Below are 16278 nucleotides of genomic sequence, written 5' to 3' on the forward strand. Positions count from 1 at the left end.
ATTCCTAGTCAGGGCACATGCTTGGTTTGCAGACTTGACCCTCAGTGAGGGGTGTGCAAGAGGCAGCCAATTGATGTTTTGCTCTCACATCAATGTTCCTCTCTCTCTTTCTCTCTCTCTCTCCTCCTCTTCTCCTTCCCTTCCACTCAGTCTGAAAAGCAGTGGAAAAAATATCTATCCTAGGGTGAGGATTAAAAAAAAAATAAAATATATATATATATACATATATATATATATACATATACATATATATATGTATATATATATATATGTACACATATACATACACATAGGGTCATTGTGGAAAAAAAGCCAACAATATAAATTTACAATTTTTCTTGTATAATATAGAATATGAAGCTCTTAATTATAATCACATATATATATATTTAAAATAGTTTCATTATTTTTTTCTTATTTCAAAATTAATACATTATTTATTGGGAAACATTAGATCGAAATTTGCCAAAATAAGAAAACAAAACCTTCTCAATCTTTATCTATTAGAAATAATCACCATTACCACCCTGGTACATATCCTTCTCACCTTTTCTCCTGTGCAGGTGCATAAAATTCACTTTCTTAATTTTCATAAAAATGGGATCATGCCCTATATACTATACAGTGCACAGCTCCTCTTAGTACTCCGTGGACGTTTCCCCACGTCAGTCAATATTCTATCCTGCAGTGCTTTGCCATGGGAGCCCTACGGGCACGCTGAACACGATAAAGGGTTCTTCAGTGTATGGGACGACCTTGTGCCTTGCAGGAATAGTAGCATATAGCATCCCCTCAGCCCCGGTTATTTTTACAACCAAAAATGGGAGTAATGTGGCAGAGGCTATCTCCCTCCTGGTCACGAAGCATTCCTCTTACAGCATCATTTCCTAAAGTGTTTTGCATGGAAGGCTTGTAGTAGAGGATTATAATAAACATTCAATTAAAAAGGGTTCAGAGGGCCCTGGCTAGTGTGGCTCAGTTGGTGAGAGCATGTGTCCCAGGGCACATACCTAGGTTGTGGGTTTGATCCCCGGTCGGGACGTGTGCAGGAAGCAACCAATTTCTCTCTCTCTCTTTAAAATTATGAGAGCATGTCCTCAGGTGAGGATTAAAAAAATTAAATGTCTGAAAAGTCTTTGCCTTCATTCAATAAATAAATAAATAAATAAATTAAATAAATAAATAAATTTTCACAAGGGTTCAGAGGAAAGATGTTTCAGAAATGCCAGCTAAAAAATGTTATACACAGACTGAACGGCGTGGCTCAGTGGCTGAGTGTCGACCTATGAACCTGGAGGTCACAAATCAATTCTTGGTCAGGGCACATGCCCAGATTGTGGCTCAATCCCCAGTGTGGGACGTGCAGGAGGCAGCCAATCAATGATTCTCATCATTGATGTTTCTATGTCTCTCTCCCTCCCTCTTCCTCTCTGAAATCAATAAAAATATATTTAAAAATATTTTTTAAATGTTATGCACAGAATACATCATTTTTATGTTTAATCTGATTAATTTCTTAATATGATTCCCTTACAGTGGATATATTGGGAGAAAAGGTTTGTACATTAAAGATGTTGAGAAATCATGGATAGTTTTGTCCGGATTGTGTAGTATTATCTAGTGCCATCAGATACTACTCAGTATTAGCTAGTACCACCCCTTATCTATTATGAACAACAGAGGACCTCCCCCCAAAGGAATTAAGTCATCTGTGTTGTCACATATGAAAAAGGTAGGTCTTATTTCTACATTAACGAAGGCTTTTATCTATTGTGTTGGATAAGGCTTTTGGGCCCTATCTGGAAATCATTCCATTTTGCGGACTGTTCTATTCTTGTGGGGTTCTGACAGACGAAGATTGGAATCCCACTTTGTCCCATAATGGCTGTGCGATCCTCGGAAAGTCCTGCTTCCCAGCCTTCAGCCTCCTCATCACTAAATGGGAAATTTGAATAAAGAGCCAACAAAATGCTTCTTTTCTAGGAGCAAGTCAGTTCCTAGTCCATTGACCTGCCACCCTGACAAAGGTGGGTCATCAGCTGCATTACTAGGCAACATCGCTTCCAGTACCAATGAGCCCTGATTGGTAAATGGTGTCTCCACAGGAAGGGCGAGGGATGAACTATAAATAATTAGCGGAAACCCACAGTTTTTTGGCAGTCCCAAGTGAGTGGATTTTGTAACTGGTCAGTGCCCTTGCTGGAATTCCATGTTTGGTCTATAGGACTGATACCTATTTGGGGCATAGGACATCGAGGTCAGGAGTTCCCACCCACTGTGGTCTCATTTCCTTGCACCTGGGCGTTACCTGGGTGGAGAGCTGTGGATGCGGTGCTTCCCCTATGAGAACTCCTGCTGATGAGAAAAGGCCCGAGTGTGTCAACAACACGGCGTTCCCTGGCCCTGCATCCTTCTAGATGAAGCCAGTGCCAGGGACAGCTATCTGGGTCTTGTGAGGGGGGCCTGCAGGAGGTAATAATAACAGCCATCTCTCGGGTGGTGAGGATTAAGTGAAGTTATATATAAACAGCACTGCTGGCCGAGGACGCGACAAGTGTCAGCCCCCTTCTCTCTGTCCCGGAAAAAATACCTGACTTTGGGCTCTTCTTGTTTTGTCCTTGGTGGAGAAAGGCCTGCCTCTGGCTTCCAACGGGAACAGTCAAGTTCTTTTTCTTTCTTCTTGGCTTTTTCTCTTTCCTCTCCTTTTCCCCCTTTGGGGGAACTAGGGGAGTCTGAAAAAAAAAAAAAAAAGCATAGCTTTGGGGAGGAAGGAGCAAAGGGCAGGGACAGGGTCAACTGCACACTCCCCCAACACACACACACATTTATACACAGATGCACCTACCATATGCACATATGTGTGCAAATCCACGCTCACACCATGGGGACAGAAAGACATCTGCACACACATACCTATGCACATGTTTATACAAATATCTCTCTACAGACATGTACAAACACACAGGCAAATGAAATACACACATGTACATGAAAACGTACATATCTATAAATCTCGCACTTGAGTAGACAAACACTGGTACTCCCCACGAGAGACCATCTGTCATTTATGAAGTCATTCAACAAACATACACTGAGTGCCCGCTATGGGCCAAGCATAGTCCTGTCACAGGGGCTGGGAGGAAACAGTCCCCTCTCACCCAGCAGCCGCTTCCATTTTTTGATGAGGACTTTGGCCAAGGACACCACCTCTTTGTCTGAGCAGTACTTCCGGACCCCATTAACGGCGACTCCGATCCTGGTTGTCTGAAAAGCGACAGAGTTAGGGACTGGTCTGGGAATGGACACGCAGGATTGGCTGCCCTAACTGAAAAGACCTGCCCCAGTTTAACCACCCCCTTCCCTCAGCCTGACCTGTGCCTGAGATAACCCTGATCCTATAACTGAGGCCCTGACCTGCCATCCTTAGTGAGGGCCAGTGCCCCAGGCGCAGCCCCCTGCACTGATGGATAACTTTGGTGAAAAGCTGAGGTGGTGGTGGTGGTGGTGGTGGTGGGTCTGGATGATGAGGACCCCTTCCCATTCCCAGTCCCCAGGTGTGGTGGAGGCATATCTTTGAGCTCAAGTTTCACCTTAAGATGTAGCCCTGGCTACTAAAGCTTGGGTCTGTGCTGATTTTTTTTCAGGGCCAAGAGCATCGGGTAATGTTTAGGGACTATATGGGCCACAGGGAGGATCAAAAAATGGGGGTCTCTTCACTGGATCATTGGCCTCTTGTATGCCCAAGCCCAGGGCCTTGGGAATTGGGTATTCAAGGAAAATACATCAGCCTTTCTCCCAGACCCAGAGGGCCCCCCTGTGCTTGGAAGGTCTCCGGTGCCCATCTAAATGCCCAGTCCCCCCGCTCAGAGCACCTCAAGATCCCCCAGCCCTCTACTCAGAAATTGTCCCCAGACCCCACCCTTAGAGGTCTTCCCCCCAGATGGATATCCCCCCCCCCAGCACTGTCCCCAGAGCTTTCCACCCCCACCCCACCTGGAGTAGCTGGATGGACATCTGACAGCTGTTCAGCTTCTTCAGCAGGTCGAGGGCCCCTTCCTGTGGGAGGCCACAAGGTGAGGGCTGAGGCTGTGGGTTCTGCCCCAGGCCCCTCTCTGACCATCTGGTCTTGGTAGGAAAGAGGAGGGGAGGTGGTGGGGAGGAGACTGTTCCGGTATAGGACACAGGCAGAAAGGCAGTCGGAGGACAGGCAGGGGACAGAAAGAAGGAGAGAGAAGGAAAAGATTCTGCCCCGGTTCAGCTCTCTACGTCATCCTTACCACCCAGGCTGGGTTCAAGCCCCTCTGAGCCAGGCTTCAGCCCTAACCACTTTCCCTGACCCTAAGCCATTGGTTCTCCTGTTCTTTCTACTGGGTATGCTCTCCCCTTCCCCATCTCTTCCTTAGTTACTTTGCAGCTTATTATTATTGCTTTAGTATCCTCCTTTCCTCACTTTCCTACTATGAGCTTCTGCAGGTGGTTGTGTGTGTGTGTGTGTGTGTGTGTGTGTGTGTGTGTGTGTTTACAGCTTTATCAGGGTATAATGGATGTACAATAAACTGGACATATTGCAGGCTACAACTTGATGAGTTTGGACCCATGAAACAATCACCACAATCAAGATAAGAACATAGCCACCATTCCCCAAAGTTTCCTAGTTCCCCTTTGTAATCCATCCCTCCTTGCACCCCCAACCCCATACCCAGGCCACCACTATTCTGCTTTCTCTCATGATAGATGGGCTTGTATTTTTTATTTTTAAAATTTTTTTTAAATGTATTTTATTGATTTTTTACAGAGAGGAAGGGAGAGGGATAGAGAGCTAGAAACATTGATCAGCTGCCTCCTGTACACCTTCCACTTGGGGATGTACCCGCAATCAATGCACATGCCCTTGACCGGAATCGAACCTGGGACCCCTCAGCCCGCAGGCTGACGCTCTATCCACTGAGCCAAACCGGTTTTGGCAGGCTTGTATTTTTTAAAAAGGAATAGTTTAGCTCAGCTGGCCTGCCTCAGTGATTGAGCATTGACCTATAAACCTGGAGGTCACAGTTTGATTCCCGGTCAGGGCACCTGCCTGGGTTGTGTGCTTGATCCCCCAGTGTGGGTCATGCAGAAGGCAGCCAATCAATGATTCTCTCTCATCATTGCTGTTTCTCTCTCTCTCTTCCTCTCCCTTCCTCCCTGAAATCAATTTTTTAAGAAAGGGATAGTTTATTGATTTTTAGAGAGAGAGGAAGGGAAAGGGAGAGCAAAACATTGATTGGCTGCCTCCCCTACACTCCTTACTGGGGATGGAGGCCACAACCAGGGCATGAGCCCTTGACCAGGAATCCAACCAGCAACTTCCTGGTGCACCAGACGAAATCCAAGAAACTGCGCCACACCGGCAAGGGCTGGGCTTGCACTTTTAAGTCCTGTAGATCAAGAGTCCTGTCATAGACTCCTTTTCGTCTGGCTTCTTTCACTCAGCGTAATTATTTTGAGATGTATCCATGTTGCTGTGCTTATCAACCACTCCTTTTCACTGCTGGGCTGTTTCCATTGCACGCACACACCACAGTTTGCTTATGCATTCGCCTGTTGATGACTTTTGGTAGTGTCCAGTTTGGGCCCACTACAAACAAGTCTGCTAGGAACATCCATGCACAAGTCTTTGTATGGACATACACTGTCATTCCTCTTGGATAAAGAGGATATTTTAGACCTCAAGGTTCAGCACATAGCCATGACACCCTGCGTGAATGAATCAAGCAGAAAGCAGAAGGTGGGAGGGGAGACTGGGAGGAGAAGAAAGGAGACTCAGATTTGAAAATCTGCTGGCGGCCAGGCCCTGACCCACCCCTGACCCACTTCAGCTTTCTCCTTCCTCCCAGCCACTTCCTAGAAGCCAAGCCCCGGCCTCCTGGCCTGAGTTTGGTTCCCTGGGGAGCACCAGCTGCCAGGCTTCCTGGACCACGTCCCAAGGGTGGCCAGTCCTCAGCCTCCCTTAGAGCTCGGGTTCACAGTCTGTGTTCAGAGGTGTGGCCTGTGGGTTTGTGTGCGCATCTAAACTCGTGGGCATGTAACTCTGTGTGTAACATTAATTAAAGGCTTACTGTGTGTGGACACTGTTCGATGTGTTTTACGTGAATTATCTTGTTTAACTCTTACAATGACCCTATGAGGTAGGTACTATCTTCATTGGTATAGATGATCCCACTTTCATAGAAGAGGAATCCAAGAAACAGAGAGGTTAAATAATTTGCCCAAAGTTACAAGGAACAGAGCTGGGATTCAAACTCAGGCATTTGAGGCTCGAACCACTATACACCAGTGTAGGTATGGATATAGATCTGTCCAGACTTGTACAATCATCGAATATCAACGTGGGTAAGTGCAGTGGTATGCTGGTCAATATTTAACAACCAGGTCTTAAGGGGGGAAAAAACCTGATTTGTATTGTTTGCCTATTTCTGTGTAAACACTCCTCCCGTGGCCAATCTCAAGTTACCAACACGCTGTCACTGAACTGAAGGAGCTATTGGTGAGTAACACCATTAGATAGTACTAGAAGCCTGTTGCACGAAGATTCGTGCAATAGGCCTTCCTTCCCCTGGCTGCCAGCACCGGTTTTCCTCCGGCACCTGGGACCCAGGCCTTCACTCCAGCCGCAGCAGAGAAGCCAAGCCTCTTCAGTCTTCAGTCTTCAGTCTTCGCTCAGGCCAGAGCCTTCAGTCTTTGCTCTGTGCCTGCATATGCAAATTAACCCACCATCTTTGCTGGGTTAATTTGCATACTCACTCCTGATTGGCTGGTGGGCATCGTGGAGGTATGGTCAATTTGCATCTTTCTCTTTTATTAGTGTAGATTTCCACCATAGTGATGTAATAGAAGTTAATAACCTCTAGACCATAGATGATGGTAAAATAATTAGGAAATGATGATTTTGGAGTATTTATTACCTTTGTTTTAAATATAATTTATTAAAAAATATTTATTTGCCCTAACCGGTTTGGCTCAGTGGACAGAGCGTCGGCCTGCGGACTGAAGGGTCCCGGGTTCGATTCCGGTCAAGGGCATGTACCCTGGTTGCGGGCACATCCCCAGTAGGGGGTGTGCAGGAGGCAGCTGGTAGATGTTTCTGGCTCTCCCTTTCCCTTTCTCTCTGTAAAAATTCAATAAAATATATATATTTTTAAAAATATTTATTTGTAAGCTTACAATTTAATTTTTTAAATGATGGCTCTATTTAACAATAGGCTTGCAAAATTCCTGAAACCTCAACCACCAATGTTAAGCCGGTTCCATCTTACCACTGGACATTTGTCTCTGTATGTCACATTGCATTGCCAGGTATGTCTCTCTGCACCCATGCATGAGGCGTGTAATATCTCTGGTCCAGGTGTGGAGCTGTGGGTATGCAGCTTGAAGTGCAACGTGTTTGTTTGTATTTGTGAAATGATGCCTGGGTTGTAACGTCTGAATGTGTAAGCGTAGCTGTTAAGTTTGTAGTTTTGCATGTCTGAGTATTGCTTATTGTCTGCATGCACACGTGTACCCATGTCACTGTCTTTGTGTATCTTTCTGTAAATATAATGGTCAGTGTATCTATCACATCAGGGTCAGTAACCATGTCTCATATGCAGTTATGTTCATATTCGCTTGTTTAGGTATTGTTGTGTGGCTGTAGCTATATTGTTGTGTGTAATTGTGTAGCTGTGACTTGATGCTTGTATGATGAAGCTGTCTTAATGGGTGCACGCTGACACCGTCTGACAAAAGCCGTAAATTGCAGTAATTGGCAGTGCACCCTGGGCCTGAGTTGCAACGTGGAGGATCCGTCTTACTTCAGGAAGTGTGTCCTCCTCTCCCTAACCACCCCTGGTGGCCCATTTTCACTCCTAGAGCAGCCCCACCTTTCTTGATCACATGCCCAGAGCTCTGTGCCCGCTCAGACGCTGGGAGAAGCCCAGGCACAGACGTGGCTGCAGACTGGCACAGACGTGGCTGCAGAGCTACGGGGAACCTGTGGCCAGGCTTGCATCTTTCCTGGGCAGAGCTCTGAATACTTCCACAGGAACACATTCCAAGGAGCACCATTCCTCTTCCCGCTGCACAGAAGAGGAAAGCCAGGCCCGCGAGGGGAAGTGGTGGGCCCATGGCCACAGGAGAGCCAGGGGAAGCCAGGGCCAGGGCCTTCCTTCTCAGCCAGAGCTCCCCTCACAACCAAGCGGCTTTTCTCCGGTCTCCTACCTTCCCCACCCCATCCACCACCCTCCACCCCTCTCCCGCCGAGGCCCAGAGTCTCCTGGCCCATGCCAGGCCTCAACAAGGAGCGGGGCTGGGGTAACCTGTCTACTTTCTTTGGAGTTTAGCTCAGAAGACGGGTTTGGACTCTGCTGCCCCAGTTGGAAAAGTGCCCCCTGCCCCCCTCCACACGCACACACACACACTTGTGGCTCAGTTTGTGTCTCTGCCTTTGGAAGATCTGGAATGGGGGTGGGTGGAGGCTGGGATGTAAGGGTGAGAGCTGCCTGCACTCGGCGGGTTTCTGTTTCATGGGGCTGTGCAGACGCTGGTCTCATTTTCTAACTCCTAGTTGGCACCGTCCGGAGTCCTAGTCAGGGTTGCAGACCTCTTCCCCCTGGCCACAGCCAGCAGAGACAGAACCTGGTGACCTCCTCAGGAGGGAGGTAATCTCAGCTCCTCTCACAGAGGAAGACACGGAGGCTCTGGCCTTTATACTAACATCAACTCGGTACCACGCATGTCTACTCTTAGGGCTTCCTGAAACTCCAGTTCCAGCGACGCCTCTCTTTGCTCCGCTTCAAACCCTCTTTGACGGTCCACCCCTTTCCCCAAGTTCCTAGGGTCACAGAGGCCTGGGAAACGCAAGTCCTGCTCCAGCACAAGGCTGCGGATGGTGGGAAGAGGAAGGCCCTGGGACAGGGCGAGATGGGGGGCGAGGGGCGGGGAGCGTGCCCGCAGGCCAGCCTCCCCTCTTTCCCTTCCCTGGGTGTGCCCAGATCCTCCCCGAGCGAAGGCCAAGTTTGCTCTGGCCGGACAGTCCCGCGGCGCCAGCCTGAGGCAAAGATCACGGGGAGGATCAAACATTAACTCCACGTCGGCGGGCTAGCGCTCCGCGCGCCCGGATCCGCAGGTAGGACCGCCAGCCGCGCCGGACTCCCTCCACCTCCGGGCGCGCGCACAGCCCAGGCCTCCAGCCCGCCCCGCCCCCACCCGCGGGCCGAGGCTGCGGCTGCCCCGCACCTGTTCGGCCCCCTCCGGCGCAGGCCCCATCCCGCGGCCAAGGGAAGGGAAATTGCGAACAGAACCGCTCCTGGCGCCCGAAACTGTGAGGTCGCGGGACCCGAGGGCCTTCACTCCTCCACCCAGAACCACTCGGGGTGCGGGGTGCGGGGCAGACGCGGCTCGGCACCCTCACGAGCTCAAGTTTCCCTGACACTTCTGGGGGCCACCAGGATTGTGTTCCACCCGCCCCGCCGTCGCCTCCACGGCCCTGGCCTCGCACACGTCGTCCGTCCCGGGCCTCGGAAGGTCCCTTTCCACGTCCCAATCTCTCCCCTCGCTGCCCCGGACCTGCACAAGCGACCCCGGGGCCCCTGGACCCTAAGTGCCCAGAGGTACATGCACAAGCCTCGTCTTCGGGCCCGAACTATGCCCACCCCGGGCACCCCGAGCCATGCACACGCCCACTCGGAGGTGCCCAGCGGTCCCCACGGGGCGCTGAGCCCGGCCCCGCTGCGCCTCCCTCGGGCCCCGAGTCCCGCGCGCGCCTCCCGGCGCCCCGCCAGCTCGCGTCCCCCGGACTCCCGGGCTCTCCGGGCCGCGCCTCCCGGGGTGGGACGCCGTGGCCCAAACTCTGCAGCCTCACCGTGTGCTTCCTGGCTACCATCTTCTCCAGCTTCCTGGCCATTCGCAGCAGCTCCTCTTCCCGGCCCATGTTGGCCCACGACGCCCGGCGGGCGAGGGGCGCAGGGGCAGCAGCCGGGCCTCGGGGGCGGGAGGCGCGGGGGAGGAGGGCGTGCAGCCCGCGCGGGACGCAAACACACGCGGCACACACGTCTGGCGGGGGCGGGGCGGGGTCCCCCTCCCCGCCCGCCCGCCGGCCTCCGAGGCGGGGGAGGGGTGGCGTGCACTAAATATAGATTTCAAGGACTCGTCAGGGCAAAGATTGCCCGCGCGGCCAGTCGGGCCTCCCGAGCGGGACGAGGCAGCGAGAGAGGGCTCTCCCTCCGGCCCTTCCCGGCCTGGGGTGGGGGTGCTGAAGGGAGGTTTGGGGAGGAGGCCGTCGTCCGGGGACGCCAAGGGCTGTCGCGGGGAGAAGGGCGCCAGGGTGCCCGGGAGCTGCGGCCGGAGTTCAGGGCCCCGCGTGTCTGCCCCGTTACTGTTCAGAGCGCGCGAACCCAGCTCCGCGCCTGTGCCCAAGTGGAGGCGACTTGGTGCACCCCGATCACATTTTAGGGCATGGCCGTGGAAGCCAGCTTTGCCCACCCTGCTGTGCTCGCTCACATCCTGAGCGCACGCGAACCCAGGCCCCCTGTTCCCGACTGTTTGTAAGGGGGAGAGCTTGCATTTCTAACAAGGTCCTGGAGAGCTGTGTCCGGCGCTGCGGGTCCCAGGACTGCGCGGAGGAGGGAGGACCTGGGAGATTCTCTAGTGCACAAAACTGAGACATACTGACCCAGGTGCATGGGCGCCCTCGATTCCGGGTCAGGGCACTGCCTCCCCAAAGGGATGGAGTCTGGAAGGGTCATCTTGGTGCAGAGAAGGAGACAAACAGAATTGTGCCGCCACAGTGGGCACACCCCTGTGTTTCTGAGGAAGGGCCTTCCAGAGTCCCTGGCAGAACCACGTCTCTTCCTAAACAAGTGAGTTTAATTGACAGAAAATTATCTTGGGGGGAGCGGGCGGTGCTTAGGGACCTGGAGCGTAGGCATGAAAAGTGGCCCACAGTGTGTACAGGGTGGGGAGCTGTGGTTTGGGATGTTCGGTGAAATCTCCAGACGCTCCCGATAGAACCTTAGAAAACCCCACCCCAGCCCCAGCACAGAGACAGTGTGGTGTGGACTCCTGTGGCTTCTAACTGCTGCTGTGTGTCCTGGGATAGAGGCAGGAAGGGGTGAGGTTTTTCATTCACTCAACAAATGTACTGAGCATTCAGGCAATGACCAAGACAGGCCCAGTCCCAGCAGGCTTGAGAGTGGGTCTGTGGGCAAGAGACCCCTTCAATCAATAAGGACAGAGCCAATTCTGTGTTACCACAACTGGGGTGAGGGGCAGCAAGAAGGGGAGGGTACCTTAAGAACACATTGGAGGCGGGCGTGTCATTTCCTCGGAAGAAACATTTAATTTTGGGGCAGAAGTGCAGAGTGGGAATTGGAGGCAGGAGGAAGAGAGTGTTCACATAAGAGAAGAAACATTCCTTCATTCATCAGGCACCTACTATGTGCCAGGCAATTCTAGCCCTGGGCATTCAGAGAGGAACGGAGCAGTCCTCCTGGAGTTTCAAATGCGCAAAGCTTAGGGATGGGAGGGCACTTGGCGTGTCAGGGTTGCAGGAACTGAAAAATTGGCGTGTCTACAACACGGAGGTGAGAGGCGTGTAGAGAGAAATGAGACAGAAAATCAGAGATGGCTGGGGCCTGACCATGTAAAGCATTGTAGGCTACTTCTAGGTTAGACCAATGGTTTGGGATTTGGGGAGGTCTCTTGGCCAACCCCCAAGCAAGGCCCTCTAGGTTGAAGGTACAGCTGTCTGCAGTTCCTTAGGGTTGCCTTTAAAAAGCGAAAAAACACATTTGCTTTCGGGCCTCAGCTTGGAGAAGACTTAGGTGAAACTTTCCCTAATGAGTTCATCTGACACCAGTTGCCTCCACCACACACGGGTGGGGAAGTGATGCCACGTCTTCCCTGGCCCCCAGGATTGGCCTCCTGGGTCTGTCTCCGAAAAAGGAGAATCTCCAAGAGCAGTCTTCTTCTTCTTCTTTTTAAAAATATATTTTATTGATTTTTACAGAGAGGAAGGGAGAGGGATAGAGAGTCAGAAACATCGATGAGAGAGAAACATCGATCAGCTGCCTCCTGCACACCTCCCACTGGGGATGTGCCCACAACCAAGGTACATGCCCTTGCCCAGAATCGAACCTGGGACCTTTCAGTCTACAGGCCGATGCTCTATCCACTGAGCCAAACCGGTTGGGGCGAAGAGCAGTCTTGATAGCCCTTTATTGACACACCCATTTGCTTCTTGACCTTCTTTCTGTTTCATTTCCCTCCTCCCTCGTTATGCTTCCTGGGATCACCGCACAAGTAAACTACTTGCCCCCAAATACCTGTGTCAGGGGAAATCAAATTGAGACAAGAACCGGGCAGAGCTAAACTGCAGGTCTCCTCACTCCTAGTCCAGTGCTCTTTCCTCCACACCAGGGTTTCTCAACCATGGCACTGTTAACACTTTGGACTGGATAAGTCATTGCTGTGAGGGGATGGCCTGTGTATTATAACATATTTAGCAGCATCCCTGACCCCAGCCACCAGATGCCATGAACACCTCCAGTGATGACCTGGCCAAAGCAACTGGTGTTTGGAAAGGTCTTAGGATTATAGTGAAACGGACCATTCAGAACAGAGAGGCCCATATTGCGGTAGCACCTTCTGGCTCTGCCCGGATCATCAAAGCCCTCAGAGAATCTCCAAGAGACAGAAAGAAGCAAAAGAAACATTAAGCACAGTGGGAATATCACTTTTGATGGATCATCAACACTGCCCAACAGATGTGTCACCAATCTTGAGCTAGAGAACTCTCTGGAACCATAAAGAGAGCCTGGGGCCTGCCTCGTCTGTGGGCTGCAATGCAGCCACCCTCATGACATCATAGATGACATCAACAGTAGTGCAGTAGAATGTCCAGCTAGTTAAGAACCACAAAGGAAATATTTTAATTAAAGATCATTTGAGCCCTAACTGGTTTGGCTCAGTGGATAGAGCGTTGGCCTGCGGACTGAGGGGTCCCAGGTTTGATTCCGGTCAGGGGCATGTGCCTTGGTTGTGGGCACATCCCCAGTGGGGGGTGTGCAGGAGGCAGCTGATTGATGCTTCTCTCTCATCAATGTTTCTAACTCTATATCCCTCTCCCTTCCTCTCTGTAAAAATCAATAAAATACATATTTTTTAAAAAAAGATCATTTGACAACAAAAACAAACAAGTTTCATTTTCCTCAAATTTCCACCAGTTCTCACTCTGAGGATGACAACAAAAAAAGTCAAGACTCTTACATCATCAGGGCTCAGAAGACCCTTAGGAAATGAGTCCAACCCCTTCACTGTACTGATGGGAAGACGGAGGCCCAGGCTTGCATTGTTCAACTGTTTCAGACACTGTAGGTACCCATCATATTCCCTCTGCCTACCTGTCCTCCCCAGAGGTGGCCTGCAGGCAATTCCTGCACAAACTGTGACATCTTCCCACTTCTCTCTGACTGAGGGCTTGGGCAGACTGGAAGAGTTTGGGAATTAACACCTCCAGTAAGGACCTGCCCAACCAATAAGAGACCAGAGTTTGTGGTAAAAACACTGATTTCTTCACTCGATGGGACAAGTAGAAGGCATGTTCTAATCTATATGGTCTCTCAAAGGTTCCCCAATAAGGTAAGCCTAGATACAATGATAGCCCTTCATTGACACACCCTTTTGCTTCTTGACCTTCTTTCTGTTTCATTTCCCTGCTCCCTCGTTATGCTTCCTGGAATCACTGCACAAGTAAACTACTTGCCCCCAAATACCTGTGTCAGGGGAAATCAAATTGAGACAAGAACTGGGCAGAGCTAAACTGCAGGTCTCCTCACTCCTAGTCCAGTGCTCTTTCCTCCACACCAGGGTTTCTCAACCATGGCACTGTTAACACTTTGGACTGGATAAGTCATTGCTGTGAGGGGATGGCCTGTGTATTGTAGCATGTTTAGCAGCATCCCTGACCCCTAGTCACTAGATGCCAGTAGCACCATCCCATTGGGAGCAATACAAAAATCTCTGCATCCCCAAATGTCTCTTGGGGCAAAATGGCCCCTGGTTGCAAACCACTGCTCTACGCCAGGCTGTCTCCCTTACGGGGCCCAGAGAAAGAATTTCAAGTCCTAAGATTTCCTCTCCTTCCCTATAGATCTTCAGATCACATAAATAAAACCACCAGGGGTTTACTTAAAAAAAAAAAAAATCTTTTATTACAGATAAGTGAAAGAACAATTCAGAGATGAAGTCAGAGATGAACAAAACCAGACACTGGGGGCTCAGCAGATGACTTTGTTCCTGTGGGTCACAGAGCAGCCAGGTCTCCAGGGTACACAGCCCAGCCTCCAGGCCAGGCTGCTGTGTTGGCCACTGGCACCCTCTGGCCTCCCCTGGTTGGCCTGGCTCATCAGCGACTGTAAAGCTGAGGTGTTAGAGACTGGTGATGGCTTAGGTGTTTGCTAATATGGGGCTGAAGGTCAGGGTGGAATTTCTGGCACTGGGAAGAAGAACCGTCAAGTCTCTGCCCTCCCATTTCTATCTTTCTCCTTTTGTGACCCTTTCCTTCCCTGAGACGGGAAGGCTCCTGAGTTGACCAAGAGAAAGAGGAGAGAAGTGAGGACCAATCATCTGGGACCATCCCTTTCTTTCCTGCTAAGTCAAGGAGAGTGGGCAGTCTGCTTTTTGACTGGGGATGTAGTAGAGGTCCCCCAGAAGGCTGTGCTATCCCCCAGGCTACGTAATTGAAAGTACGGCATGAACATTGACCAACCAGAATGGATAGGCTGTAGGCAACTGCAAAGTCATACAGCTGATTGTCAGTCTGCCCCTCATGCCAGAACCATCTGCCCCGGACCATTCCCAAGCTCAACCCTTGGGACCAGCTTCCCAGCAAGGGACCACATTTGCAGGACCCTTGTCTTAGTCACGTGGCATCTGTAGTACCTAGTACAGGTCTAGACAAGAGCCAGAAATCAGTGAAGAAATACTAATGAATGGATGAGGAGATGGTCCCTAGTCTGGCAGAATCCCTGGTCTGGAGAATGATGAAGGCAGCCTGGTCCTATTCTTGTGGAGCCTCAGACTGATGGAAGAAACAGTCCTGGTCTGATGAGGGACTGAGGGTTCTGCAGCTAAAGTAGCTGGGAGCACTCAGATCCAGCTAAAGGGCTCCCTCAACCTGGGGAGCAATGAGATAGAGGGGAAAGAACCACCACCAAGCCCTAACATGGAAGGGCCCAGCATCCTTGGCAGAGGCATGGGCCCATGGCAGGGATGAAGGCCAGCCACAGGGCCACAGGGACAGAGACAGCATGACCCAAGGAAGTGAACACCTCAGCTCCTTAGTCTTGTGCCCTCAAGTCATAGCTCTGAACGTTGGGGTCCAGCATGAGGGTGGTTCAGGCATGCAAGGACCAGCAAGGAGCTAGTCTTGCAAAAGCAGCACAGAACTTGCTGGGAGAACCCCAGTTCTTGAGCCTTCTCCTTCAGTGAAGCCAACCTGGGGAGAGGATGAAAATTGACATTTTTTAAGCACTTACTATATGCCAGCTGTTTGTCTCACTCAGTTTCACAAACGTCTTATGGTGATGAAATTATGTCATAATATGGGGGTAGATGAAAGCATCCCCATTTTACAGACGATGAAACTGAGGCTTGAATAAGTGAGGCCACTTGCCCAAGTCTCCTCACTCTAAAGCTGGGGGCTCTTATGATCATACATGCTTCAACAACAGGCATCAGCACCAGGCTGAGTGATGGATGCCTGGCTGTGGACACAGATTGGTATCTGATGCCTGACTTGGATGGACTGAGGATGACTATTCCCCAGAGACACCCAGCCCCTGCCCCTGCCTTCCTCCACTCCCAACACAGAAACCAACACCATCTCTGAGGACTTCCCAGGGGAACAAGGAAGAGAGGAGGCGTCCTTCCCAAACTACTGCCTCCGTCCTATGCCACTCCCAGGTTCCGCAACTAAATATATGCACATCCCCAAAACCGGTTTGGCTCAGTGGATAGAGCATCGGCCTGCAGACTGAAAGGTCCCAGGTTCGAATCCGGTCAAGGGCATGTACATCGGTTGCGGGCACATCCCCGGTGGGGGGTGTGCAGGAGGCAGCTGGTCGATGTTTCTCTCTCATCGATGTTTCTAGCTCTCTATCCCTCTCCCTTCCTCTCTGTAAAAAATCAATAAAATTTATTTTAAAAAATAAAAATAAATATATGCACATCCCCTATGCCGGGGAGCCACCAGTCTCGGGAGAT

General features: G+C 50.8%; 2 protein-coding genes across 3 annotated transcripts in view; both read right to left on the bottom strand.

The window, feature by feature from the left end:
• Positions 1-10065, bottom strand: part of TCEA3 (transcription elongation factor A3) — a 39504-nt gene extending 29439 nt beyond the window's left edge. The window contains exons 1-4 of one of the 2 annotated variants that reach the window (XM_054720770.1): positions 9878-10065; positions 3994-4056; positions 3159-3264; positions 2591-2732 (exon numbers count right to left, since the gene is read on the bottom strand). In XM_054720770.1, coding sequence (XP_054576745.1) covers positions 2591-2732; positions 3159-3264; positions 3994-4056; positions 9878-9946 — 380 coding nt within the window. In that variant the 5' untranslated portion in view covers positions 9947-10065. The remainder of the gene's footprint in view (positions 1-2590; positions 2733-3158; positions 3265-3993; positions 4057-9877) is intronic. The other variant, XM_054720771.1, reaches the window with a different exon arrangement.
• Positions 10066-14208: 4143 nt separating this feature from the next.
• Positions 14209-16278, bottom strand: part of ASAP3 (ArfGAP with SH3 domain, ankyrin repeat and PH domain 3) — a 47514-nt gene continuing 45444 nt past the window's right edge. Inside the window, 1 exon segment of the mRNA XM_054720920.1 lies at positions 14209-15511. Within this exon segment, the coding sequence (XP_054576895.1) occupies positions 15437-15511 (75 nt within the window). The 3' untranslated portion in view covers positions 14209-15436.

This window comes from Eptesicus fuscus, chromosome 9, assembly GCF_027574615.1.
Source record: "Eptesicus fuscus isolate TK198812 chromosome 9, DD_ASM_mEF_20220401, whole genome shotgun sequence".
Lineage (NCBI taxonomy): Eukaryota > Metazoa > Chordata > Mammalia > Chiroptera > Vespertilionidae > Eptesicus > Eptesicus fuscus.